At 38.7% G+C, this 26666-nt stretch overlaps 1 protein-coding gene across 2 annotated transcripts; it reads right to left on the bottom strand.

The window, feature by feature from the left end:
* On the bottom strand, positions 1–26666 carry SUGT1 (SGT1 assembly cochaperone of MIS12 kinetochore complex). 2 transcript variants are annotated; one of them, XM_086476622.1, is made up of 15 exons: positions 26632–26666; positions 26488–26533; positions 22847–22937; positions 22072–22141; positions 21649–21719; positions 16767–16820; positions 15139–15155; positions 14096–14130; positions 13355–13451; positions 12191–12298; position 11132; positions 7320–7397; positions 2192–2284; positions 1168–1349; positions 1–545 (listed from the first exon to the last, which is right to left on the bottom strand). In XM_086476622.1, the coding sequence occupies exons 1-15, from the start codon at positions 26658–26660 to the stop codon at positions 444–446; spliced, it is 1074 nt and encodes a 357-aa protein (XP_086332748.1). In that variant the 5' UTR covers positions 26661–26666; the 3' UTR covers positions 1–443. The 2 variants fall into 2 exon arrangements, with proteins under 2 accessions (XP_086332748.1, XP_086332739.1); XM_086476613.1 differs by lacking the exons at positions 7320–7397; position 11132 and having other exon boundaries at positions 2192–2282; positions 26632–26665.

Below are 26666 nucleotides of genomic sequence, written 5' to 3'. Positions count from 1 at the left end.
TAGAAAAAGTTATATTTACAGTTTTATTTAGCAGAGTTAAAGAGCAAACAAATTTTAACACTGTTGTTGAAAAGTGTTTTTACCCAAAGTTGCCAAGATCTAATAAGTTATTGAACAGAAATACCGGGCGTAAGGCAATAATCCTGACCAGCCATTAGAGATCACCCTATTCCCAAAGAGCAGAGCTGATAAAGGCGGTAGAAAATTTAGACTGATTGACTCAATTTCCAAAAATTAGACAGAGGTGATGAAAATAGGGTTCCATTCTTGAGTGTATCTTTAACATCTGCGGATGAAGGAATTTCTAAAGCACGCAAAATGTAAAGACAATTCCTGTTTCCAAGGGAACATTCAGTGCTTTGAATCCAAGAATGCTATGTCCATACACAGTGGTCAGTACAGGACTATGGCAACACAAAGATGGAACAAGATTAAAAACAGGATTAGAATTTTTTCCATTCCATGTCATCAGGAGGATTTACTTCTACCTTCCTTTTGCCAACATCAGACCAGTTGGTGCTCAGAACTGTGCCTCCAGACTCCATCTGCAACATGAGAGAAAGCTTGTTTAGTTTGCTAGATGAATTCTAGTAATAGAAAAGCCACATTTCTTACACTAGATTATAAAATTCTGAAGAAACATGAAGAATTTAAGCTTAATGTGGTAGCAATTACACAACAATTCTGTGTATAGATAGAATAAAATTTGACAAAGCCATCATTCCATAATCTTCAGCCCAACAGTATTTTTATCAGTACTGGACACGATGAGATGTTACTTCATTAATGAGAAGCTTTTGAAGGGTCAGTCACATTCCTGCCTATGAGGACCACAAATAAAAGGAACTAGATACAAGCAATTAAGAGGATTTTCACCCTTTCACCCATGGTAAGTCTTTAAGCTCTATGAGAGCCAAAAACTCTATTTCCTTTGATAACACTGATGCAAAGAGACCAGTGACAAAGCACAACCTTGGACTAGAGAAGTCACATTCATTAGTGTACAACATTGTAGCTTTCAGTGTTATACCAGTACCTCCAATGGAACCACTGCCACTCATTATAGGTTTCGGTAGCTAGAGGGTTCCCGAATCATGCAAAGTTTAGTAAATTGCATCATTGTGCAAAAGTTACACATTTCTTCAGAGAAAAAGAAGAAAGACTTACAAACGATTTGTTCATGGCACGTTTCACTTCATCTGTACCATCTGAATAAATTTGCTGGAAGAGTTTATTTAAAGCAGCATCTCCTTCCAACTTCTCATTCTTCTCCTCTTCTTTGATTTCAACTACCAGTTTGTCCCAGTTCCTTGTATAGTGAGAGGATGATGGATATAAGTGCTGGGTATCTGAAAACAGAAGTGTTAGTTAACCAAGCGTTTTGTCACGACTTTTAGAGCAGCAGAGAACACACAGACACATATGTATCCGATGAATCAGAGATGATAATGGAACATGAATCTGAAAATGCAAATGGATTCCTCCTTACTGATATAAGTATTGCAGTAACGAAAATAAAGAAAACTAAGAATTGCTAGAGACTACATTCAGCAGCTGCAAAAGTTTAATTAAACAGCTATATAATTTAGCTATGCCACAGAAAAAAATGCTGGACACCAGCAACAGAGACAATTAAAGCCAAAACGAGGCAGAAGATACTGACTGACAGTAAGAAGAAAAACAAACACAAACAAACAACACTTCCCCTAGAGCTGCAGGAAAATTTGAGCTAAAGTTCAAACAGTATCTGAAATCAATAAGTGAGGAAATTCAAATTCGCTCAAAGACAGACTGTTAATCTGTCTTGAAAAACTGCAAAACTTACTTTCCAAGAGAGATGGAATATTTAAGTAAATAATAGTTAATTATTTAAACAACAATAGAGGCATAACAATGCATGGAACAGCAAAGCGGTGACCAAAACAGATAGCCAAAAAGACAAGCTCAGAGGAATTAATGACAATCCATCAGATGAACTGAAGTTATGACTAAATTTAATACCTGAGTTTCAGTAATGCCCCACAGACTTTTTCGGTCAATTCTTGGCAGTAAAAACCAGACTATTAGGCTTTTCATTGTAAATATGAAGCTGTGATTTTATTAACAATATTTAACACAAAAATATTATTAATAACTACATATAACTTAAAACAAATAAACTATTTATTACTGAATAGTTCAGAGAACAAACCTGGTGTAAATTGCTTTAATTTAGGAGATTCTCCCTGGCCCTCCAGCTTCTCCCATCTTACAGCCTCTGGCTTCTTCATTTTTATCTCAACCTACAAAACACAAGACAAGGAACAAATTAATCCAGATGGCAAACAGTTCTGCCAAATAGTTTCAAAGTAGTTGGATCCTGTAGCGGTGAGAAAGTGAATACACTTGTTTTTAGAACCACAGTCTTTAATACGAAGCCTGTATTTTATCAAAATTTGCCTACCTTACAAGATGACGTTGCGTGACTTCAAGTCATATGTCAACTAAGCTCTTACATGGCTGCATAGCTCCTGTATGAGACTTTTTTACTCTTTTGTTTAGTACCACTGAACTTTCTTTTACTTACTATTCACTTGATTCTTTTTGTAAATTATGGCATCCCGAAAGCAACGATCAGTCCCAACATCTCTACACTGCCAGGCACCAAGGTATTATCTTTCAAGCATCTCTTTCTTGCCAGACAGCTCTAACAGTTAACTAGCACTTTTGAAAGACTACAAAATACAACTTTATCTGGGTTTACATTTCATCCACCAAAATTTTCATATTTGATGTGTAGTACACACACCAGAGAGACACCCTGGGATTATGCAGATCTTCCCACTGGAGAAATTCAGAAGCTGTATTCATTTGGTTCAATGAACAAACACTGCTATGGAGGAAACTGTCTAGTATTCACTGACAAAACTGGCAATTAAAAATGGATAGGGTTGGAATTATCATAGGAGAAACAAAATTAAGTGAAGTATGTCGTGCCCTATTCACAACTACACATTATCCCTTTAGACAACCATATTGAAATGTTTTTTGTAATTAACCTTATCCTTTGGTTACAGGGTTACAAACTTGCAAAACAATGTCTGCAAAACAAGGACTGTCTAACGTCACTCCAAATGACAAATTTGTTTAAGAAAATGTCACAAAGTTCATATGACACCATTAACTGAAATCAGGGCTTGCTAAACTTCAGCAGTTCCTTATTTGTGAGCAGCTCAGCAGAGGCAAATTCTTAGTTCTACCTAAAGCCACCATAACCTGGGGATCCCTCCAGACCCAAGAACAAAGGCACCACTGTAAAAGCTAACCCGGGAGATCCTAACAGCAAGCTCCTTGCACAGCATCACGTTGATCTGAAATTTGAACTTTATTTAATCCATTCTTCAAATCAGTCACTAGAAGCAACACACCGAGATACCTTATAAAAATAAAGACATGAGCTCACTGAAGTTTCAAAGCTTCCACATTTGCAATCATGCTGCACTTTAAGAATCAGAATATTCAATTATGATTGTGCTCCCCCCCCCCCCTCCCCCCCAGGGAAGCTACCATTTCCCTAGACAAGTTTAAATACTTATTTTCCACCAACAACTTGTACTAACTGAGAACAACAAAAAGTTTAAGACATGAGGCACAGAATGCCCTTAAAGGCAAGAGAGAGTGTCAGCAAGTTTGTAAGTCAAATAGCCCCATGTATTCGGCTTCTCCCTCTCCATGTCTGTTGGATTTCCAATGCTTTTAGCAGCTTTACAAGTCACAAATTAAGCATCAGAGCATCAGTTTTTAAAACAGTGAAAGTCACAGTCACAGAACCAAAAATAATAGAATAAAATTAAAATAATCTATTACTTTAGTTGCTCAACCTACTGTCCCTAAAGGCAGCCTGTATTCCAGAGTTTAATACTACAATCTGTAAGGACGCAGAGATTTCTGCTGAAACTATGCAGAAGCAGCACTCAAACTGTGCCAATAATTTGTCTTCAGTAGAACAAAAGAAGTCAGCAAAGCTTCCTCCAACGGACTCTTCTAAAAACAGTTTGGAAACTACAAAAAGTACAACCTTTTAACACCTACACTCATAAATCTAATGCTCTGTGATTAGCTTAAGGGAGCCAAAAATATTTTTAAATCTACATATAAGATAAACGAGTGGTTCCATGAGTGCCAGAACTATCAGGGTTTTATTTTTCCAATAGATTTAGATCTCATGAGTCAAACATTTAAGGTAATTAACCACTTACAAAGGCACTAATTAGTTACAAATGAAACGCGAGTATTAATTTAAAACAACCTGTCTCTCCTCTGCCTCTTGCATAACTCTTCTCAGCATGGGGAACCTGTAGTATCAATTCAGCTGCACATTTAAGATGAGGAGGCCTTAACTTTAAGATTCTTATCCTCTGCTTATTAGCGCATGGCCCCCATATGTTCTACTTTAAAAAAAGAGAGTGTAAATGCTTGATATTGAGACTACTCAACCCTATACCCCTTCAATTTCTGTTCTGTTTGTTTCTTCCTTCGTATATCCTCCTACCCTTATGCTTCAGGCTTTCCACCACTATCTTTCAGTATCTCAAACACAGACTATTTCATTCACACCAAGAACGACCTCTAATGCAATATAACGCTTTATGTGAGCTACTAAACACAGACTTTTTTTCTTCTCAGAACACAACCCTCCTCAAAAAACCATTATAAAAACCTTTGGCTATTCAGAGTACTCTGCCCACGCATAAAAAAGAAAGAATATCTTTACTTTTGCTGCTCCAGTAATCCCCCTCTCCTTTTTTAATCTGCTAGTTCTTACAATTTTCTCTCTCAAACTGTCCCTAAGCCAGTACTACATGACAAACATCCCTAAGGAAAAGGAAATGCTACAAACTAATTCCCAGTGGAAGATGCAGATTTCTTAAATCTAAACCATTTCAACCCTGCCAAGCTAGAAGTACAGCCAGCTGAAGAACTGAGACAGAACATATTTATGACATGATTAAACCTCCACCCCATCTACTCCATCCACTTCAATTGAAGTTACTCATTAGGCAAAGCGGCAGGCAGGAGCAAAACTAGGGAAATCATTAGCTTCATACCCTTGAACAACCACATTTTCCAAAAATATAAAGCCATAAAATTCTGCTTGTGAAGGTGCGTATTTCTTCAACTTGAGAGCTTTATTTGATCTAAGGAGAAACAACTTGTCCCACTTATGTGCACAAACGGCAATAAATGCATTTTAATGAACATTTTAAAGCCAATACTGATAGCTATCACAGAAAAGTTACATATCAGTACGAACATTTGTGTCATATCCAACATACAAGTACTGTTAGCTTTTTCCTCTCCTTTGAAAAAAAGTTCAGTACTCAGGCAAGAGAAATACATCAACACTCCAACTACTTTGATTTAACATTTATATTTTATAAAACGTATGCCTCTGTGCCTCGTGCCAGCTTTAAAATAAAAGACAGGAAAATTTCATTGCAAATTAAATGCTTTGCATGCCATTTCAGGGCAAGCCTAATTCCTCAGCCTCAACTCGTAGCTCGTGCTGTGCAGCCACTGACCATCTCGGTAGCCCTCCACTAGGACTTGCTCCACTATGTTAGTGCCTTTCTTGCACTGGGAAGCCCAAAACTGGACACGGTACTCCAGATGCATGAAAAGTTCCAACGCAGAAGTAATCCACCCTCTGCTGTAATTTTCAAGTTTCTGGTATTTTAGGCTCAAAGTGAGCAAGCAAAAAGGAAAAGAAACATAGAATTTTGATAGAGTAATTAATGCATTACATGTTTGAAATACTGCTTTGAGAGAAACCTACCCCTCTGAAAAGAGGGTCAAAGGGGGGATTCATTGTCTAGAAGAAACTCCATCTGCAGTGAAAGGATACAGAGAAATTTCTACTCACAGAATTTTCTAGTCATAAAAGTAACTGATTTTTTTAAAACCTATCAAAGACTTAGACACATTTGCAGCTTAATCCAAGCGCTAGCTATCAGAAAAGATGCCACAGAGAAGCTATTCTAGACTGTTTCCTTGGTAGTATAAGAACACAAACCCCCCTTTACTTTAGGATGACTGCCATAGAAGAGCATTTAATCTAGTTTTAAGAGGCAATTTCTCCTCCTAGCTACAGAGAAACACAATGCTAGTTAGCCAACATTAATTTTCAAGGTAGAAGCTTACTTTTAAAATTCCAAACCTCTGATGAACTAGATTTCACTTGAACTTACATTCTGGGACAGACTTTGCCAGTTTAACTGAGAAACATTAAAAGGGAAAGTTTTATCTTTCTCCCCAAAAGAAGATTCTGCTGTACGCTGACAAGTTACAAGAATTTTCCTCTAATTTCTACTGTGTTTTGTATTTTATAGTCCATGTTAAGGGAAAGTTCACTTACCACTGGCAAATTTGTGTCAAGCTCTGATCAGATGGATGAAGGAAATCAGAACTGGCACAGTTTAAGCAGTAGTTCAGCCATTAATTTTAAGATGCATCAAAACCCACCCTTTTAAACTCTGACATTTTGCTGTGTCAAACACATGAAACAAGAATTTGGGGTTTCCCATCAACTACTTAGTTATTCATTGAACTACTGACTGCCTTGTCCAAGTTGTAAATTTTAAGTGTTGAGAGTTGTCATTTTGTAATCATCTCACTCTAAATTAAAGAGTAGGACAAAATAGCACTGTCTTCTAAAAATATATGACCTATTCAAACATACCTCTAAGATCATACGCACATACAGTTTTGGTATCCTATTTATTAAAAGACCTTTTATACATTGCTTATACTCTGAATTCCAAGATCTTTGGTCCGTAACTTTAAACAAAATATACTGAGGCAAAAATAACTCTACGGTATTATTAGAAATAAATGACAATTACGAAATTTATTCTGCAGCAAATATATTGCAACAGAAGGGATTTAGCGTGCACCTTCCAGTTTCTTTGCCAGCTATGTACTACGCAGAACTGAATGCAAAAAGGTCAAAGTTTCCACCTCATTGATACTACATGACAAGGACTTGTTAAAATGTTGAATTTTAGAGAAGAAGCTAGCAATACAGATCTTCTCAACATCCTAAAGCTCTTTGTCACTGCATCCTCAATGTAAATCATTGCTGGTTTAATATTTTTAAATCCATCTTCTCTCAAGACAGAGAAAAACCCTTATACATAGTTTACCTTCACGTATTTGTATCAAGCATGGGCACTCCTATGCTTGTTTAAAATACAGTTCTCGGAGTATTAACAAGTTTAAATCTGCCCCACACGCACCCGCATTCACAAAGAAGAGAAAAAAAAAACCCATCAAACTTATTTTGAGCCAAGTAAATATCACACCAATCATTGGGAAGGTTTCTTTATGGTCTAGCCAGGAAATTACTCCAACAAGCCATGCTTAAGATACGCAAGAAATTTCAGAAAAGTATTCAACTCCTATCTTAAATATCAGTTTATAATTTAGAAAAAATGCTCAAGCATATATATAGCAGATATGAATCTGTATGAAAGCCTCACAGAGAACACAGGTACATGAGAGCTGCGAAGTCTGCATTCAAGTGCCTGCAAACAATTTCATGAAAATATCCAAAACAAGAAAGTATCTTTTAAGGATCAGACTGCAACGGTAAGAACCAACTTCAGTTAAAACAAATCTGTTCCTCTATTTATCTATTTGTGTATAGTTGCCTCTGAATAGAGGCTCTGACAACAGTCCAAGAGTACGTGACAGTTTCACTCTTTGCCTTCTCCTTCACATTTAGCAACACGCATCGGTGTGCTTTTCCAGTAAGCTGCACAGAGCACTTCAGAGTTTGCAAGGCAAAATGTTGGTTTGAGGAAAAGAAACATTCCACTGATGCACGCTACCACATTCTTGGCATGAAGCTGCTGAGAGTGTGCTTCTACCTCAGACATCTCTATTAAGTAACAAATGTCAACTGTAAAAGCAGCTGAGGATTTCTAACACCTCCCCTGCTTGCTGCACAACTTTGATCTCTAATTAAAGGACTGTTCTGGGGTAAAGAAACTGCTTTTTACCACTTTTTCAAATGGCTCTAAATTGCCTCAAGTCATTGCTTGCAAAAAACCCAAACCACTAAAACCTGAAAACTCACAGTAATTGTCCCCAGACTATTTGTAAATGCAAGAGCAGAGGGGAAGAAAAAGAGAAAGCCCTAGCTCAAGTTTCCTTCAAGTTCATAAGCTATGTTACGAAGTATGCTAAAAGCACACACTCATCCTCACTCTCCTACGTCTAAGGAGAAGAAAACCCTGAGCATCTCCTAGAACTCAACAAAAGAACTAGAGAAACTGGTCACTTTACACAAGTTCCCAACAGAACATGGCAGAATATCCCCCTGCAATCCCAAATACACCGGCTGACAGGATGAACAGAAGAGGGAAAAGAAAGTGAGGCTGACTGCACACAAAGAACTGTTTCAGAATGTTAGAAATCCTTATGCTATTTGTGCATATCTACTTTCCTACCACATTTTCTGGACAGAGACAGATCAATTAGTTTTGTCTTAAACATAGTTAGTCACACATTTTAAGTTTTTATGCCTTTTTGCTTTTATGAAGGGAGACGATGATATTACACACACCGAGCTGCAAGCTAACTGCACCCAGGCAACTTCCAAAGAGCAAGCTTGGTCCAGCCTTTACATTCTGGCTCCCTCTTCTGGAAAGAAGTAAAAAACCCAAGCAGTACCATTAACGGGTACTGTCCTCCGGTTAAACACCGAGTGCAACGTGCAGTTTTCTGTGTGCCACAGTTTTTTCCCCCACTTCACCTGACACCTTAACACTATTGAGGATAACCAGCAAAATACACAAAATCCTACCTGTTGTGTACAAAGTCATGCTACACACAAAGACCAGACCAGCTTCCATTTGTAAGACACAAATCTCAAATTTATATGGTGCTTTCTGAAGCTGCTGTTGCTTTTTGCTTTATCAGACTCCTACAGTCAGACACCTTTCACAGATGACTAGTATAACCAATAACATCAGTTGATCTAGTTATGATCTATCAACTATGCTGTTCATGTACAAGAAAAAAAATGCTAGGCATACACAGCAATTCCCTCAAGAGAAGGGCTCAATACAGTTGTATTCAGCATTTTCTCCCACGAACATTAAATTGAGGCCTTAGATCATGAGAATTATATGCTGAACAACAACTCTAAGTAACTTGTGACCAAACGTGAACAGGAACCATAATCAGCCCAAAGCTGAATCTGCAAGTAGTGACATCTATTAAATAGCAAATGCTTTCAAATTAGGTAAAAAAATGGCTCCAAGCATGGCAGTAATACATACAGCCACTATTAAAGGCTTCTGTATCATCTATAAAACTGTTGACAATTAAAGAATATACAATACTAGTATGTATAAAGAAAGAGATGAGGATTTTATCTTAGAACTGGACTTCACCCACACATTACGCTGTTCTTGAGCCAGTGTCAAGCGTTTTACCTCTTCTAGCTAACAGCTTGAAGTCACAAGTCTGCAGATTACGAACGCTAGTTTACTCCTGCTCATACAGAAACGACTCAAACACCTCTGAACACCTACCTATGCTACCCCTGTACCATTTGCTAGTTCTGCTCTTTTCCAAATAGAGACTCTGTATCTCAGACCTAGACACAGCATGAATTTATTGAAAGGTATAATTTCTATTTCATTGCTAGGAAAGAAACAATTCTTAAGGTATCAATTGCATTTTTCACCACTGTTAACATTCCCTGAAAGAACTAATCCCAGAGTCTGTTAAGTGCTGTCTGCTCTTTGCAGTTATTTTAGAACCTGTAATTCTGCAAATAAAGTTAAGCTATTTTTTCCTCCTGAATTTGCATCTTTACCTTTATTCCTTTGCATTTGTCAAGTGATGCTGAATTTCAAGCAGTACTGAGAAGTCCCTTTCCAGCTTCTTTTAGTCACCAAAACATGCAGTATTTTTCTACTATCCAGCAGTTCTGTTGTTTCATCCTCTATTCATTACATGTTAGTTTCATGAAGTTCATGGGAAACCCAAACTATTCACCACATAGCCTGACCATACATTCCACTCTGTTTCCTCACATATTTCCTCATATAGTTGGAAAAGACCAGACTCTTTGTTGCCCAGTGAAGACCACACAATGCTAATGGCAACATGGCTCATGCATTCAAAGCGGCAATATAAAATAAAGCAGTGTGAACACATGCAGTTATTCTTATCTGAAATTACTAATCCACAGGAACAGATCTGTTCCTATCCCATAAAAACACCACTTCTTTACAAGTACGTAATAAGAAGTTTATATAATTGGGAAGATAATGAGATTATGTCTTTCTTTCCAAGTCCTTACAAAAGGACTTCATGTAAACGGTACAAAATAATTTGTACAGGGTTTGAGAAGTTCTAAGTAATAAGACAGCTTATTCAAAGTAGTAACTGCCTATTTTCTATGCTGCTCATACGAACAAAGTATATACATGAAAGTTATAAAAAGAAATCTGAATTTCTAGTATTCAAACACTAAGGTTGCACCATTCCCTTAAAGCGCTTAATGTTTTTGGAAGTAAAATATTCTAAGCCTTTAAAGATGTCTTTGCATGCTTAACGTAGATCTGCTTTTGAACTTTTTTCTTCAGCCAGACTCCATCTGCTGGTCGGAACCGGAATTAGCTGGGGCATCATTTAAATTGTATTCCTTCACTATGCCTTCACAGATGGCCTTCTACTTCTCTGCAAAAGGAAGAACATGCTGAAGCACTGACTTCTGCTGTTATAAACACCTCTTGTGTGCTCTCTCATCCCATTTCATCTCAAAAATATTCTCACAATTATATAGGAACAGTAACATTTGAAAATAAATGCAAAATGTATACAATCCAGACACTGCCTGCCTGAACATAACTAAAGCTTTCATATGACTTTAGGTACCTCAATCTAAACCAGGCTCTACACTACTAGAGATTATTTCAGAGATTAACCCAGGCTAGAGATGATAGCGTAGAAACACAAAGTCAAGTTCATTTCAACAATGCTTAGTAGCATGCTGATGCTTCATAAAATGAATGGTTAAACTTCAAGATAAATGCAAAGTATAATACAAGTTAGATAGGAATATAAAGCAGAGAACCCTCACAGTTACTCCTCCTGACAAGGTCCACACCCATTCCACTCAAATGTATATAAAGACTAATGGACCAGCAGATTTTCTACATACTTTGAGCACTCTGCTTATCTCCCACAGCGTAAGAGCTCATGTGACTCAATCACATAACCTGCCCGGCTTCCTTAGTGCGAGGAGTGGAAAAACAAGACCAACGTTCTACGGCAATCCTCTCGTATCATCTTTAAGTCCCTCTTCCCTAAAATGATGCAAGACCTATTATAGGTACCTTTCTGAGAAGGGAAAAGGTAAAATGGAACATGAGAACACAAAGGAATTTCCGAAAGCTCTGAAGAACCACTGCTGAAATACAAGGAAAGAATTAACCATACAATCCTGCTTCAGAGATCCGAGCTTGGCTCTATGCACAAAACCTATGTCTGTATGCGTTATACCAACAACATATGCTATGCCAAACCACAGTCAGTTTCTTAGTTTTCTACACCTGTAATAAAGAAATAAAATGCTGAGACAGAAGCATTCCCTCTCATGTCATGAAATTTTCAAGTGTCTCCAAGCAAGTACTATTTCCAGGCACAGCACGGAATATACTCCCTTGAAAAGCCAAAACCAGTTAACCGTATGGTTAATCTTTACCAGCAAGAAGTCGTGAAAGTGTAAAGAATTATTTCAACAATTAAATCTTTGAAGACTGACTTTTATTTCTTAGGCACACAAAGTTAACAATGCTTCTTCACAAGGCAACACTGGCTCATAAAAGTTTAGTAGAAACATGTTCATACTTTCCTAATATCAGAATTTTAAGAGTGAAGACTACAGTCTTCCTTCTACAGCAACAAGTAAAAGCATCCTCAACATCCCTGTCATTTGCACTTCAATAAGCACCATCATATTATTATTTCTGATATTTGCACAGGTTTAGAAAGCCTCTCACTGGCTGAAAGGCACCTTGAAGAAAGAAAAAGCATTGCTATATGAAAAACAAGGCTGTTGCAGAGAGACAAGACAATAGAGCAGAAACATTCGGAACAGTCAAAGAAATAATTTACACTTTAAGAAGCTTACCTTTGTTGAAAGCACTTTAAACGTACTTTGCTCTGGCACTATCGAATGAAGAAGAACAAGCTTTAAGTTGTAGTCTTCACCTGATGGAAGTCTCACTGATGCATTCATCTGTTAACAGTTGAAAACACATCTCTGGTCATCTTTTAGAGCAGTTTTCCATTTCCAAGTAAAGTACTGTCATTTGGCACCAAGATTAAGTGATTAAATTAATGATGCTTCACTAGGGCACTTAACACATCAGGCGTCAGAATTTCAGCTGCTGCTATTACATTACTGCGTTACTGAGCAAGGTGTTCCTAGAGTATACTAGAAAATGAACAGGAGAGTCCAATTCTTAGCCAGCAAGTACTCAAAAAGCCTACTATCTTGTCAGCTTGATCTGCATTCTTTGGGGAAAAAGTTACATGGCAAATGAAGTATCAACGCATTAATAAAGCAACATGAAAACAATTTCCAACTTCCCTTCTAATACATGTAAACTACGTGGCAAGCACTCACACAATTTTAACAATCTAACACAGAAAGTAACAACCAAGTGGTTTTGGTAGTTCACAGAGTATCAACTAAGTTGAGAATAAGAACCTAACTCTCCAACATTCTCAGCTAAATTGAACATGAACATCACTGGTACCGCATACGATATTACAATAAAAAGATTGCTGCACTTCCTTGAAATACATACTTTGCTGCCTTTAACAACTTTAGTGATGCAAAAGCAAGAAAAACCAACCCACCGGTCATTCTTCTTCCATAATTGTCCTAAAGCAAGGTATTACTCATTCATACCTATTTTTAGAATACCTTGTCTCTGTCCATTCCTACTCCAGATGCACAGATGCATGCACAGTCAAACACTTCAAGTCCAGAACACTTTTTCTCCCGCCCCTCCAAACTCACAGGCAGCTGATCACCAGGTGTTCCCTTTGCAGCACGCCCAGCACACCACCGCCCGTGTGTAAATCCCATGGACACCGCTGTAGCTGTAGATCCCAGTTCACTTGACTGGGCATACACCATATACAGCATAACTGTACACTGAAAAAGCTCAGACAGAAGACCACCTGTACCATTCTTTTCATGCTACTGCAGCAGATAATGGTCACTGTTTCAATTACCACATCTTGGGGAATCTAGGGATGCGTATCAATAACCAATACAAATCACCTCTTTCTCTGAGAACTGCACACTGACATCATCCTTCTGTGCATTCTTGATCATTATGGTCACAATTACTTGAGACTCTGTTTGGTACCAGTCATATCTAAAAAAAAAAAAAAAAAAAAAAAAAAACAACCAAAAAAACACACCACAAAAAAAGTGGGGTGGGGAAGAGAGGAAAAACTGACTGCAAAGAAGAATATCAGAAGTTGGAACAGTACATTGTGTAGTTTAATGCGGGAGAGAAGACGTACAAAACTAGATTGCTTCCCGTTCCTTTGAAAAGGCAGTTGCAGAATTGACAAGGTAAGTAGTTAAAGAACAAAGACTCTTTTTTTCATCAAGAAGCGTATCAAAATTAGGTCACTTTCTTAACTAATTGATAGCATTGTTTGTCTTCTATAAACTAAATGGCACTTTTTAGTTCAGGATGTTAAAAATATCTCAAAAACATTACCTATACTAGGCACAACGGGGCAGTCTTGAATTAAGCTCAGCATTAGAAACAGAAGCCAGAATGCTTACTCCGTTCCCCACTCTCCCAGTGAGGCATAATCTCCTCAAAGTACAACTCAGTCTGAACAGAAGCGACGACACTGAGAAACACTTCACTTAGACTGCCACATTTTTAAAGTTACCCCAAAAAAATTTCTACAGTCATCATTTCGCTTCTCCAATCCCCAAGTCAAAGAACAGTTTTATGTCAATTATTTTAATTCTCACAATAAAGCTAAAAAGTCAACTTACTTGATCTTTGGTGGCAGAGGTTGCTGTTGTGTATTCTAGTTGAAGCACATTGGAAAGAAAGTTACATCAGTGTAAGTGAAAACATACCATGAAGTACATTTCAAAGGCACAAATCATTTTCACACTGATTGCTCCCCTTTTCTTGATTTATGTATGAGCATTAACTTACAGGTGAAGCTCTTCACTGTTCTCCTCGCCATTTATGCCAGATTACGAATTAAAAAGTTTCAATTTACACTAAATATGTCAGCCTGTAACTTAGAATATATTTGTCACACATTTTATAAATAGCAGTAACTTCAGCTTTAACTAATTATCTTCCCGGGTAACAAGTATAACCTGGAACACATACAGAGGCTCTGTTGCTAATCTAAAAGTCATGAAGGAAACCTGAAATAGATCTGAGAACTCAAGGTATAACTTTCAAACATAAAAACCTTTTAACTGTAAGATTTGTCTTTACATACACCCACCATGTTTTCTGTACGCTTTCCTCCTCTACCTTATTCTTAAAATGTAAAAACCCGAAGTAACTATGAAAAGAGGCAGCAGAACATCCAGTGCAAATTCCCCTTTTTTTTTGTTTCAAGAACAAAAAGGGGGGGTGGTGGTGTCAATTTCAACATTAATTCTGAAACTGAAAGCTGAAAAAGTTCCAGCAAAAGAAAGTCCACACAAACCACTTGCAAGCTACCGGGGAAAAAGGTTTCTAGCACTCACAAGCAAGTGTTGTCAACATGATCTGGTTAATTTGTAAGTTAGGCCACAGGCTGCAAGCCAGAAAGTTAAAATTTACTTCAATGAGTGCACGATAATTGCTGGATTTGTATGGCATTTCTAATTTTCAGGGTTCAAATTTTGCAACTTTGGTCTCCAATAAAAGAACACACGTTTAGAAGAAAAGTTAAATCCTTCAGAACTGCATGCCATAGGAAAGATTATTTTTAAAGCCTGAAAGTTGTAAGAAGCCACTGAAGCCTAAAAGCATGCTCTAGCTTAACAAAGAACCCAAAACAGTAAACATATTAAGGAAAACATCTTACCATTTCTGTCTCTGATGCTGCAGAGAGAAAAAAGTTGCACTTTCAGAAAAAGACATATTGAACTTACAAGGCATATACTTATTCTAGCTTTCTTCAGTTACTCCAAACATTCTGCATTTATTCCAGTCTCAACAGTAGAAGAGTTAAAAACACGCCAGTTCTATCTCAAGTATTTTCCTTTTATGACACTAATTTTTAAACAGACTTCAATCAGCAACTGGTGCAAAGGAGCAACTGCAACGTAAAGCATGTTCTGATTAACAAAAGGAACACGTTTTCCATTACCTTCCCTGCTTTACAGACTTTTTTTAATGAAAGCAACATCACAGCAAACAAAAGTTTTAAAAACCACTTCCCGCAAGCCTGTACTAGGTTTATCATCCATCCATAGGAACAGCACAAAGTTCTCATCAGATTTGTACTTCACACTAGGCAAACCCAGCTGGGGAATGAGAGGGAAGCTTGGCAGAGAAATTCACTCACATGACCTTAAATATATTGTAATACTTGGATCTAAACTATAGCTCAGTATCTCCTCTTCTAAGTATTTTTTTCCTAAAATATTTTGGATTAAATGTTTCCTGTTGCTTCTTTATAACGTGTACTACCATGAAGAGATAATTTTTTTTTTTGTAATCTTTAAGTTGTAATGAAGAAATCAGAGGGGCTTTTTTTGCTGGTGTATCAGAGAATTAAGAAAATGGCTCAAAAAAGAAAAGATGTGGATAAAGACTCAGGCTAAAACAGGACAACTGAGTTGAACTAGGCAAAACACGGCAAAAAGCAATTATGACATTGTAGAAAAATGTGTATTATAACCTCTTTCCTTGAGGGGGCAGAGAAAGTCGTCAGCCAAGATAACTTTCAGCAGAAATTTGTTCATTCCTACACACCACAAAAGGGTTCTCCTTTACTTGTTTTTCAGTCAACAGGTTGACATGAACTTGTTCTACTGCCCCATTCTCCAGGGTGCACCATAAAGAGGAGGGAAAGTCACAACAGCTGGAGGAAAAAAACCTACATCCGTTACTCTGTTATACCTGATTAAAATCCACAGGCAGTTTAAGCACTGTGGACGAGTTAACTGTTCGGGGCATCAGTCTGTAGGAAGGTATGAAAGGAAACTCTACTCACTGACTACCACAGATAAGACACTGGAGCAGCAATTAGCACCTAAGGCACTCTCCACATGGAATGAAGGAGTAAAATCCCCAAATTTCCACCTCTTTCCAACTTTATAACCTGCAAGACTCGAAAACTTATTTTGATGATGCTTTTAGAAAGCAAGCTGGCACATGCTTCCACAGGTAAAATCAGTTAGCAGTTGTGTATGAAAGTAAGTTAAAGTTAACAATGATTGTCTGAACTTTAAATAGGCACTCCCCTGTCACAGTTCACTATTACATTAAAAACCTAACATTTATGTTCCTCTAAATCCAAAGTGTTCAGAATGTATATTCTGAGAGACAAGAGACAGGAAAAAGTGGTTTGTTGGGTTTTTTTTTTTTTTTAAAAAATATTCTTTTGTTTTAAGTAAGAGGTAAGCTGTATATCTTTGAAAAACACGACACATCTTCAAAGCACAGGGCATATCAAATCACTTATCAAGTAAATGTGTTTTTCCTTACCGTTTAGTGTTTCTTCACATCTTTTAATCCAAATAGTAAAGGTATCATCTACATCTAGAAGAGATCAAACGCAGTAACATTAAAACTTCAAGCACTACACGTATTGCATAAAGAACAATTCCTCACAATTGCCAACTGGAACAAACCCACCCCAAACTTGCACCAACTCACTAAAAAATTTATTATTTCCTATTATCTTCTTGTAACCTGATTCCAGTTAAGCTTTAAGTATTTTTACACAACTTTACTATTTAACTCTGTTATATTTAAACTAACTTCAAAATAATTTGTAGGACACTGCATTTTGTCTGAAATGACCTAAATATGCTACTGCTTTCCAGTCTGCTCAATCCCTAGTTAACTGTTCAGAAAGCAGTTTTACACATTTTTTCCATTATTCTTAAACTTATTTTTTCAAACAGTTACACACTTCCTCTCTAGATAAATATCAGAAGACACAGCCTGTTCCAAGGACAACCCAAAGTTGCACCGAAGTCTTCACAAACACCAAGTATTTTCTCCTGGTGGTTTCACACAAACTTTACAAACACACCTGAAGTTTCAGGGATGCTAGAAATACATAGGTGCCAATTCCACCCTATGATCAAAGTCACAGAAGAGTTTAGCAAACCCTTGATATTCTAGGGAGTAAGCTCCCCAGATAGAAATTAATTCACTGGAAAATAGCTCAAAAGGCAAAAGTGTATCGATCAGAGTGATCATCCTATCTCAGCAAAAGTCTCAGAAAAATCTTTCACAGTCAGGAAAGTAAAAAAGTGGCAATGACACTGACCAGCTGCTAAGAACAGCTAAACTTTTTCTCTTTTTACAATAGAGAGAATTCACACTGAGGGAGTTCACCCAGCCAACCATCCCACAGAGGGCCTGAAGAGGCTCAACAAAGAGTTCCCAGCAGACATGCATGTAACACCAAATGTGACTCCACTGCAGTTACGCAAAGCATGTGCCCCAACCCCTTCAAATATAAAATGTACATAGATTTTAAGGTGTGCCTTAGGTCTTAAAATTGCTACTCCACTCCTCAAGCTGTTTTCTCTTCACTTTTCTTCTGCCATATCCACAAGTCATCTTAAAAGCTATCTAAATTTTAAGCTACATAATAACTCTCAGTTGTTGTTAGGAAAAGATAAAAATGCAAATAATAATATGGCTGTCTTAACATTGCAATACAGTCACTGACTGCTGCAGTCTTTTCTATACGCCTAACAAACCCTAGAAAAAGATACCTATTTTCAGAATGAATTAACCAGAACTATCAGAGGGTTCTGTCAGAGGATACAAGGGCGCTCTTCAATCACCTCATGTATACTTGAGGTATGCAGATGATTGACTACAGACTGTCCTCAGAAGTAAACAGGTAAACGAAGCGGGGCAAAGGACCCAAGATGCAGCAAAGTAAATTCTGATTAGATAAGGAAAATTCCTTACCAAAAGAGTGGTCAAACACCGGAGCAAGTTGCCCAAAGAGGCTGTGAAATATTCAGTCTTGGAGATACTTAGAAATCAACAGCAGGAGGACCCGAGCAAACACCGGCAAGTTCAAACTTAATACTGCTTTTGGCCTGGGCACAGAATTAGATGAGCTCCAGAGCTTCCCTGCAACCTAAATTAATCTCTAACTTTAAAACTTAGCACCCATATCCTAAAAAGACTTTCAAGTTTTGCAGCCAGGACCAAAGTCTATTTATCAAAAGTGAAGTTAAATGAAAGCGGTTCAAGAGTCTAAGCAGAGAAAAACTGAGTAAAGCCTCCACTGATCCAGCCTCCAACTTTCAGCAGTAGGTGAGGAATTCTCTTTTTAGCTATGGCCTATGACAAGACTGCTATGCAACACAAACTTTAAAAGAAAGATCCAGTGCTATCTTCCCTATTTTCCTAGAAGATTCCCCTTGCCAACCACTGCCTCCTTCCCTGCATCCCAGCATATTTTATAATGTGAGGCAAAAGAATTTTTTTTTGTCCTCTGTAATTGCATTATCCCCCCAAAGAACTGACAAAAAACTTCTAATTAGTAGCTTTCTAGTTCAGAAAACCTATCTGGGTCTTCACTTACTAAAAATCTACTAACTTTTAGAATACAAGAAAAGTAGCTATTAAAACATTTCTTTTAAAAGTTGACACATTCCACCTTTACTACATTCATTAGGTGGTCAAAGAAAAAAAAAAAAAAAAAAAATCAACAAAATTTGAGTATAACTGTCCTAAGCCCACATAACATACTGAGGAGTAACAGATCACACTGCTTCTTCAATCTAAGGCAAACTAATAAACTCCAAAAATCCACATGCATCTAGTGTCACAGTTGAGTGAAAGGAATATTGCTTCCTAACGTCACTTTATTTTATAAAGAAACATTGCACATTCAACAATTCATCATGTCAAGTCCTATTTAAATATGCCTATAGATGGGTAATGGGAAGCTTGCTGTGGTACCCTGGGCCTGCCAGTCCTACCGTAATGAGCAGAAGCAGGAAGCTCATCGTTGTTAGCATTCCAGATTGAGATGTAAAACAGCCCTTACATCAGCAACGAAAAGGAACACGTACCGGTGTACTTCTACCCCCTCGTGCGGCAAAGAAACCAGCCTTGCCAGCAAAAAATTCCCCACCACAGCAACCCTCTCTGAGGCAGCAACAGCTCAAGTCTTCTCTCTTTATCACCTACTTAGCGGTAAGCGGCAAATTTTCCCTCTACGCTTTGTTCATTTGGCACTAGCTGCATTTAACTGGAAGTTAACTGCTTTGGCAAAATGCTTACGCTCACGATTGTTTTCACCTAGGGTCCATCAAACATTCCACAGAACTGCAACAGCAAATTCTGTTACTGACATAAACTTGCCAGCAAACTAGGTAATATATGGAAGAGAATCAACTAAAAAACCTGTATTTTTAAAAAGGCCTTCAAGGAGACACCTCATCTCACAGCAGGTCACGGAATTTTGTAACGAGATACGGGAAGCACAGCGGAAGCTATCTTCAGACGAGAGAGTAATCAGGAAGGACTGGGAAGCTTCAGAAACACTTCAACTGGGTAAGCAGCAAAACAATGGCAAATTAAATTCAAACAGGTAGAAGTCAAGCAATTCAACACAGGAAAACACTGTGCTCTCTTTCAGGGATTCTGAATTAGATGAGAGGAGCTTGGTGACCTGACTCATCTAAAAGACATCTGCAGCTCTGTGTGCTGCTGCACTCTACAATGTAAGTAGGATGTAAGGTTAAACAGAATGAAAACAAAAAGTGCTGCTCTGGCCTGAGGAAATTTTGTGTATAACCCGATTTCGAACAACTCCAACAGACAAAGCAGAAAGGTGACAAAATCCATGCGCATGAAAAGCCCCAAATTGATAGTGGTTGCTTGGGGTGGGGCAAGAATACGAAAAAATATAGATCATTCAATTAAATTGAGGAGTGATGAGTCTGGAGATGTATGAAAAGTTACCTATCAAGTAAGGAAAGCTACAGAAGTCACTGGAAGGAATCACTTCCTTTCACAGGAAGATATTAAATAGAGAACTTGGCGAGATTGCAAAGACACACTTGTCTTGCTAGCGTACAAACTAGCGGAGACTGCCCAGTTATCCAAACTACCAAAACTGAAAGAACTTTCAGAAATTTCTTACATTTTAACTACTATTCCAGAGCAGCCTAAGCTGACAACTAACAGTTGCTGCAATTCCACCACATCCCCCTTCCACCACCATTACCACTGCCCCAACTGCCCTGCCGCTTCACTTCCGCTGTCTTCAGCACTCAGACCCTTCATTGGGCCATTTCAATATTCAACACATCAATTCAGGGGGAAAATATTTTTAAAATAGTAGCTTTCTGCAGACTTAATGCACTGAAAGAAGAGGCTAAGCAAGCCCAAGAGCAGGAAGGAGCATGATCGCTTGGCAGCGAGCACAAATTAGCTTATACTCCCATGAAACTCCAGTTTTAGATCAAACGATCACATCGCTTATTTGGGAGAGGCAAGGTAACGAAATTTTTGCTAAACCTTCAGCCAGTCCCAGCCACCGTTACAGATAAGACAACACACTAGAAAGATCCGAGACCACGACAACGCTTATCCTATTAGCGCACTTTGCCCTGTGTAACCTTTCAAGGTGCTTTTCTTACGATTTCCTTCGACTGTTGGGAAGGGAGTGAATGGAATGAGGAGGGGGTGTTATTTAAAATGGGGAATAGGTGGGAAGAGTTAGGAGTCACAACCACCTTGCAACTGCTTTGTTGTATCCTTCCCCATGTCTTCCACCAAAGCTTTCTATATTAAACTATTTTGTTCCTACTTCTAGAATAAAGTTAGGTTTTAAAAAAGCTCTAATTCTCCCCAAACTAAAAAGTGCTCAAGTCCAGTCAACAGTTTAAGGAAAAAGAAAGATATAACAAATATGCTTTTGTAATTAAGTTGTATGTATTGAGAGGTAAAAATCCATTTTGTCAGTTTGAATACCCATCAAGTTGAACGTTCTTCCTAAAAACTGGTCTATCAAACGGTTTAAGTAAGAAATTCCAGCTATGTATAAGGACCCTGTTCTGTTCAAAAACTCTTCTATGACACTTAATGCCACACCATTGCCACCATTTATTTGTAAGACCTCCAGGAAGCACTCCCCATTTTATAAAGAAAAAAAAAGTTACTTGCCAAGAACTTCGATACACATTTTTAAGCAGTTTCACACTTTTATGCAGCAACTGCACAAACCTTCCCAAAAGCCAGACATCTGAAGTCAGGCACCTAATTAATTAGCTTTTAAAAAAAAAAATTAAATGCTTGGTCTTCATTTTCAACTAACACAATCAAAGTTTTTTCTCATTAGCAAAGGAGTACTGTGCACACAAGAAATTCTAATACTTACTGTCCAACCTCTGTCCCTCTCTGAAAGACTCTAAAGCAGATGCATAGTTTTTGATATGATATTCACCTAACCTGACGTGAACAAAGAAAAACACAAGGAAACAGCAATTACTTTTCAGTCTAATCCACATTCTGAAGACCACAACATCCTTAGTTCACACACTACATTGGTTAAAATTATATGTGTAAGAATTTAGACCACCTAAGAGGTGTGCTTCTGAAATGGCTAGGACGTTAAGACAACGACCCCAAACTAAATTGCTTCTTATAACCACAGCTTTATTACGGGTGGGTTACAAGCAGTATGGCATTAAATTTATTCATTCGTGGTGTTGCAAAAAGCTTGTACAGAACCGTAACCCAAATACTCGTATTGCCCTACAGCTTATCACAATATTCACAAAGTACAATATATGATACATACCCTTTTCTAAGGAGTGCTACAGCGTTATTCGGGTTGAGTTCTAGGGACTTCTTTGCATCTGCAACTGCATCTGTTGGAAGTCAGTTTAAAGGGGAGGAACATATTATTATGTTAACAAGCAGTGAAGTGAGTCATTTAGTAGTGAAATTTTTAAGGTGTACTATGTTAGCTTTCTTGGCTTGCACACAAATCACACCATTTGAATGAAATCTAGCCCAGACTGCTACGGATGACCCCTTCATTCAGCTGCAGAGCTCTACATAACATGTAGCAAGACTTTCCTTTAGTCAAATCCTCTACTTAGATCTGAAGAGTGAATATGTTTGTTTGATCGTTTTTTACTGGAAAGAAAACCCAGACCAAATCTTAAGTTATTCAGTTTATCTTTTTTCCTGGGAATTACTCAGTTATCATACTCCTGCCATGACAGGATTCAGTCTCTATCAAAAACATAAGGATGGAAGACGCTTACAACACAAAGCTTAAAATCTGTCTCAGAAGTCTACTTCAGAAAAAAGCTGCCAAGATAATACTAGGCTAAAATCAAATGGAAAGCTGGGACTGCAGAGTGCCCAATTCATTGGAAGTTTTGCAGAAATACAACAAAGACAAAGAAAACTTTAATACTACGCACTAACTGTAAAAGCAGCATATTAAGTTACAGATAACACTTCCTCTTATTACTATATTTGGCTTCAGACTGAAGACATCTTCTGTAAAGAATATGCTATAATACACTTGTAAGAGGATTCTCAGTGTTGTACGAAGATGTTACCAGCATATTTCTGTAGAAGAATATAAGCATAAGCTCGTTGACAGTAATATTCGGCATCATCTGGATTCTTTTCCAAAGCTGTTGTCAGTTCCTGTAAAGACACACAAAAAATGAAACGGCACCTCGGAAGTCCCCATAAAAACATAGTACCAAACTGTCAACTACGAGACATTTCAGAAGAAAATACTCTAACTGGCATGACTGTTTACCTGTTGCTCAGTTCTCATCCACAAAGCTTAAACATCAGAGCTTGAAGTACAAGAAACCTGCCAATGATATCAAATTCAAGGAGCCTCTTTCTTACCGAGAAGGAAACAGGGCTTTCAAATGCTTTAAAGAGGAAGCTTAACGCACAGATGATCCTCATATTGCAAAGACCTTCCTACAATTCTCAGCATATTTGTACACAGTTCTGCTGGATTTGAGGAAGCACTGCAGTATAGGGAATCCGGAACTCAACACGCAGTATGTCAAAACACTTGTCTGGGGATAACGTGCTCGAAGCATTGTAACATGGGATGAAACACCACATTACACGATGTTACTGAGCATAAGAGATTGTTCTGATTTATGCTGAGCACAAAAGCGGGAGAAAAAGAGACTTATGGAGCACAGGGCTCACAGAAAACACGCTTACTTCCATCGTGCAGCAAAGTAGTCCCTTGTTAGGGGAGTCACTGGGTATACAGATTGAAATAATTATACCTCGCTCTCTTATGAGAAAAGTTTATGACTTTTGCATAACCAAATAAAATCACAATGACTCGATGCGCACACCTAGAAAGAGCAACTCCCATTCTCTCCTTACTAGTCAGAGAAATTCTTCTCTTTGCTAGAATAGAGTAAGTCTTCCAAAGCCGCTACAGCACAGTTACTGTTCGCTAAGCTGACTTCTACTCAGAATCTAGCAAGCATGAGTGTAGCTAAGACACAGGCTTTCAACCTGCATCAGTATCAGCACAGCACAGCTGCCAAATCTCTGTCCCACCACACCAGAGAAAAAGAAAGAGCAGGACTTTCCTTAGTTTCAATTCAGATCAGTGTCTTGTTCTATTTCACAGACATCACATAAAACACCCAACAGCTGCTTTTAGCATGAATTCTTACCAGTGTAAGATACGCAAATCTATATAGAGGTACAGCACATAAATCTAAAACCCTGGGGGTCTCTGAAGAAAGTGGCTGGCAGTAGACAATTGTAACTTGATTCAGTTGTAGCGATGCCCTCCTAAGACTTAAAAGTCATTCAAAAATGGAAATACTCACGGCTATAGGTATTCCATGTATTAAAATTCGTAAATATTACGCTGAGTGGTGAAGTACAGCTTTTGATCCTTAAAGCCAAGCGGGGGTCTGACTCTGACACCCAACGTTACAGACACTTCATAAGCAGAGTCACTTCTGTGACAGATCACCTCTCACTCCAAACACTACTTCCTGCGATTTACGCAGATGACAGAAGCGCTGACTAGAACCTGCAGACAACATCTGAAAGGATTCTCCTACAGAACTAGCCCTCAACCCAGGACAGCAAAGAAAACCAAACCCAAGCATTTTCAACAGCGCGGAACTCGTCTCTTTGCTGCTCTTTGCTGATTTTTTTATCAGTAAGCCGTCACATCTCATCCAGCCACACACACACAAAAGATGTTACTCCTCTAACACAGGTACTTGAGGGGACATACAATACTCAACTAGCACCAGGAACTCCAGATTATCACAGATGTCAGAAACAGTTACTCAGAACAAGCTTAGACCTCATCTTCACAAACACTCCTGAGTTTTCTACATATTTTGACTCTAAAGGCCCTCACCATGCGACCAAGTTGCAAATCTATTTCTAAATACATTGGGAACTTTCAGGTCCCTCCACGCTAATGGTGAGCATTTGTATGAATTAAAGGTGCTTTTGGTCTCCACACAGTAACTACTTTTTCAACCTAAAATGACAAAAACGTCATTGGAGAGTTCACAGCTTTATCATTCAGATGGTATTTAAAGATAGATGATGATCCTTCAGCCGGATCAGATCTGGGCGCAGAAAGCCGAAGCATGCTCTCCAGGGCTTGAAGGAATCAGAAGTCTGAGGACACAGGGCAGAAATGCTACACCAACTGGACACAAGTCTAGTCAGGGGTTGAAGCACACAGCCCCGTTTATATAGTATTGTGTCCCAGATCAGAAGTATGATGTACATGAGCTAAAAGGCCACACCTAAAACCATGCAAACGTGGTATACCACGTGTAGATCCAAGATTCTAAGTCAGCAAAATGCTACACTGAGCTATGGGACTTACCATTTCAGAGATTATCAAGCACAACCTGCCTACTCAATTCAGTACTTTTAGAAAAGGTTACACTTACACAAGTGACACCAGTGTCACTGCCTCTGATTTTAAATAATGTCTATAGAATGTCTTCCATATTGGTTTGAAGCGCTAAACGTACAAAGAACCGAAATATAAACCAGAAAAGCAAAGCAGCTACGTTAATATAGAAAAAAAAAAACCAAAACTGTATTCTGATAGTATTCTCTAATACTTCCATTGTTTGTTTTTTTTTTAATTTGTTTGTTGGCATTTCCACCCTTCCCACCAATGGGAAACATACTTCTTTTTTTTTTTAGATCTTAAATTAGTTTTACTATGCCAAATACATTTGGTTATTCTGACTTGCTTTTTAGATGTCATTTATCTTCTGAAAAACCTCTACAAACTACAGCCTAAACCCCAAAGAACTGTAAGACTTAGCTTCACCATTTTATGGAAAGATAATTCAGCTATCATCCTATGCTTCTGCCACCTACTCTATTCAGAGCTAACCATTTACATTCTCTCGCCTTCCAAGTACATTAAACAGAAATACTTATCCACCCTCCAGTTCTGCCTTCTCATTAACCCTTTAACTAAAAGCCATCTTTGAAAGCACATTAATAGATGCTAACAGGTAAAATCACAGAATCATAGAACAGGCCAGGTTGGAAGGGACCTCGAAAGAGCATCTCATCCCATCTTTCATGGAAAGGGGAGCCCAGATGAGATTATCTAGAACACTGTCTAGCCGTGTCTTGAAAATCCCCAAGTGATGAGAACTCTACCGTGACCATGGGGAGGCTGTTCCAGTGAACTACCATTCTCACTGTAAAAAATTATTTTTTTCTATCAAGACGAAATGAAAATCAGTTCTGGTCCCCACAAACAGCAGAAAAAACAGATCAGGGCAGAATAAAAACTAATGAAAACTGAATAAATTTCTCTAATAAACTTGGGGCTTTTTAAACCACAAATTCAGTTATTTGAACTACCACCTACCTACATGAAGGGAAAGCTGGTTCGGTTTGGGGGTTCCCCCCCCGCTTCTTTGCGACACAGGTAGCACAAGTCTCCTGACAGAACTGCCCTGAGCTCCTCTACAGCCAGACCTCACACGGGAGGCTCCCAGGGCAACTCCTGCCAGCCGCCCGCCCGCAGCAAGGGCAACCGCACGACGCCTCAGCTGTTCCCCTCGCCCCCGAGAGCGGCACGGCTCGCTGCGAGCGCCGGCTCCCTCCGCCACCCCACACCCACGGCTCGGCAGGCCGCCAAACCTCCGGCACCCGAGGGGCACCGTCCCCCGCCGGCCTGGCCCGCCCCGGCCCTCACCTGCGCCGCTGCCCCGGGGTCCCGGTCGACATCCCCATCCGAGAACCTGCCGAGGAAACACAACAGCGTAAGAAGGCGAGGGGGGCGGAAGGGGGGAGAGGGGGAGGGAGGGAAGGAGGGAGGGAGGGAAGGTGGGCGCCTCACCGCGGGGGAGCCGCTCCCGCCGCCGCCATGCCGCC

Source organism: Leptosomus discolor, chromosome 1, assembly GCF_034619465.1.
Source record: "Leptosomus discolor isolate bLepDis1 chromosome 1, bLepDis1.hap2, whole genome shotgun sequence".
NCBI lineage: Eukaryota > Metazoa > Chordata > Aves > Leptosomiformes > Leptosomidae > Leptosomus > Leptosomus discolor.
The sequence above is the reverse complement of the archived record's forward strand: the minus strand, read 5'-3'. Positions and strand labels throughout refer to the sequence as shown.

Coding starts and splice junctions, on each gene's coding strand:
- SUGT1 (XM_086476622.1), bottom strand. CDS start 26,660: ATGGCGGCGGCGGGAGCGGCTCCCCCGCG. Junction 16,821..21,648: donor AGAGGGACAGAGGTTGGACA/GTAAGTATTAGA, acceptor GATCTCTTCTAG/ATGTAGATGATACCTTTACT. Junction 2,285..7,319: donor TGTGATATTTACTTGGCTCA/AAATAAGTTTGA, acceptor CTTGTGTTTTGT/AGGTTGAGATAAAAATGAAG.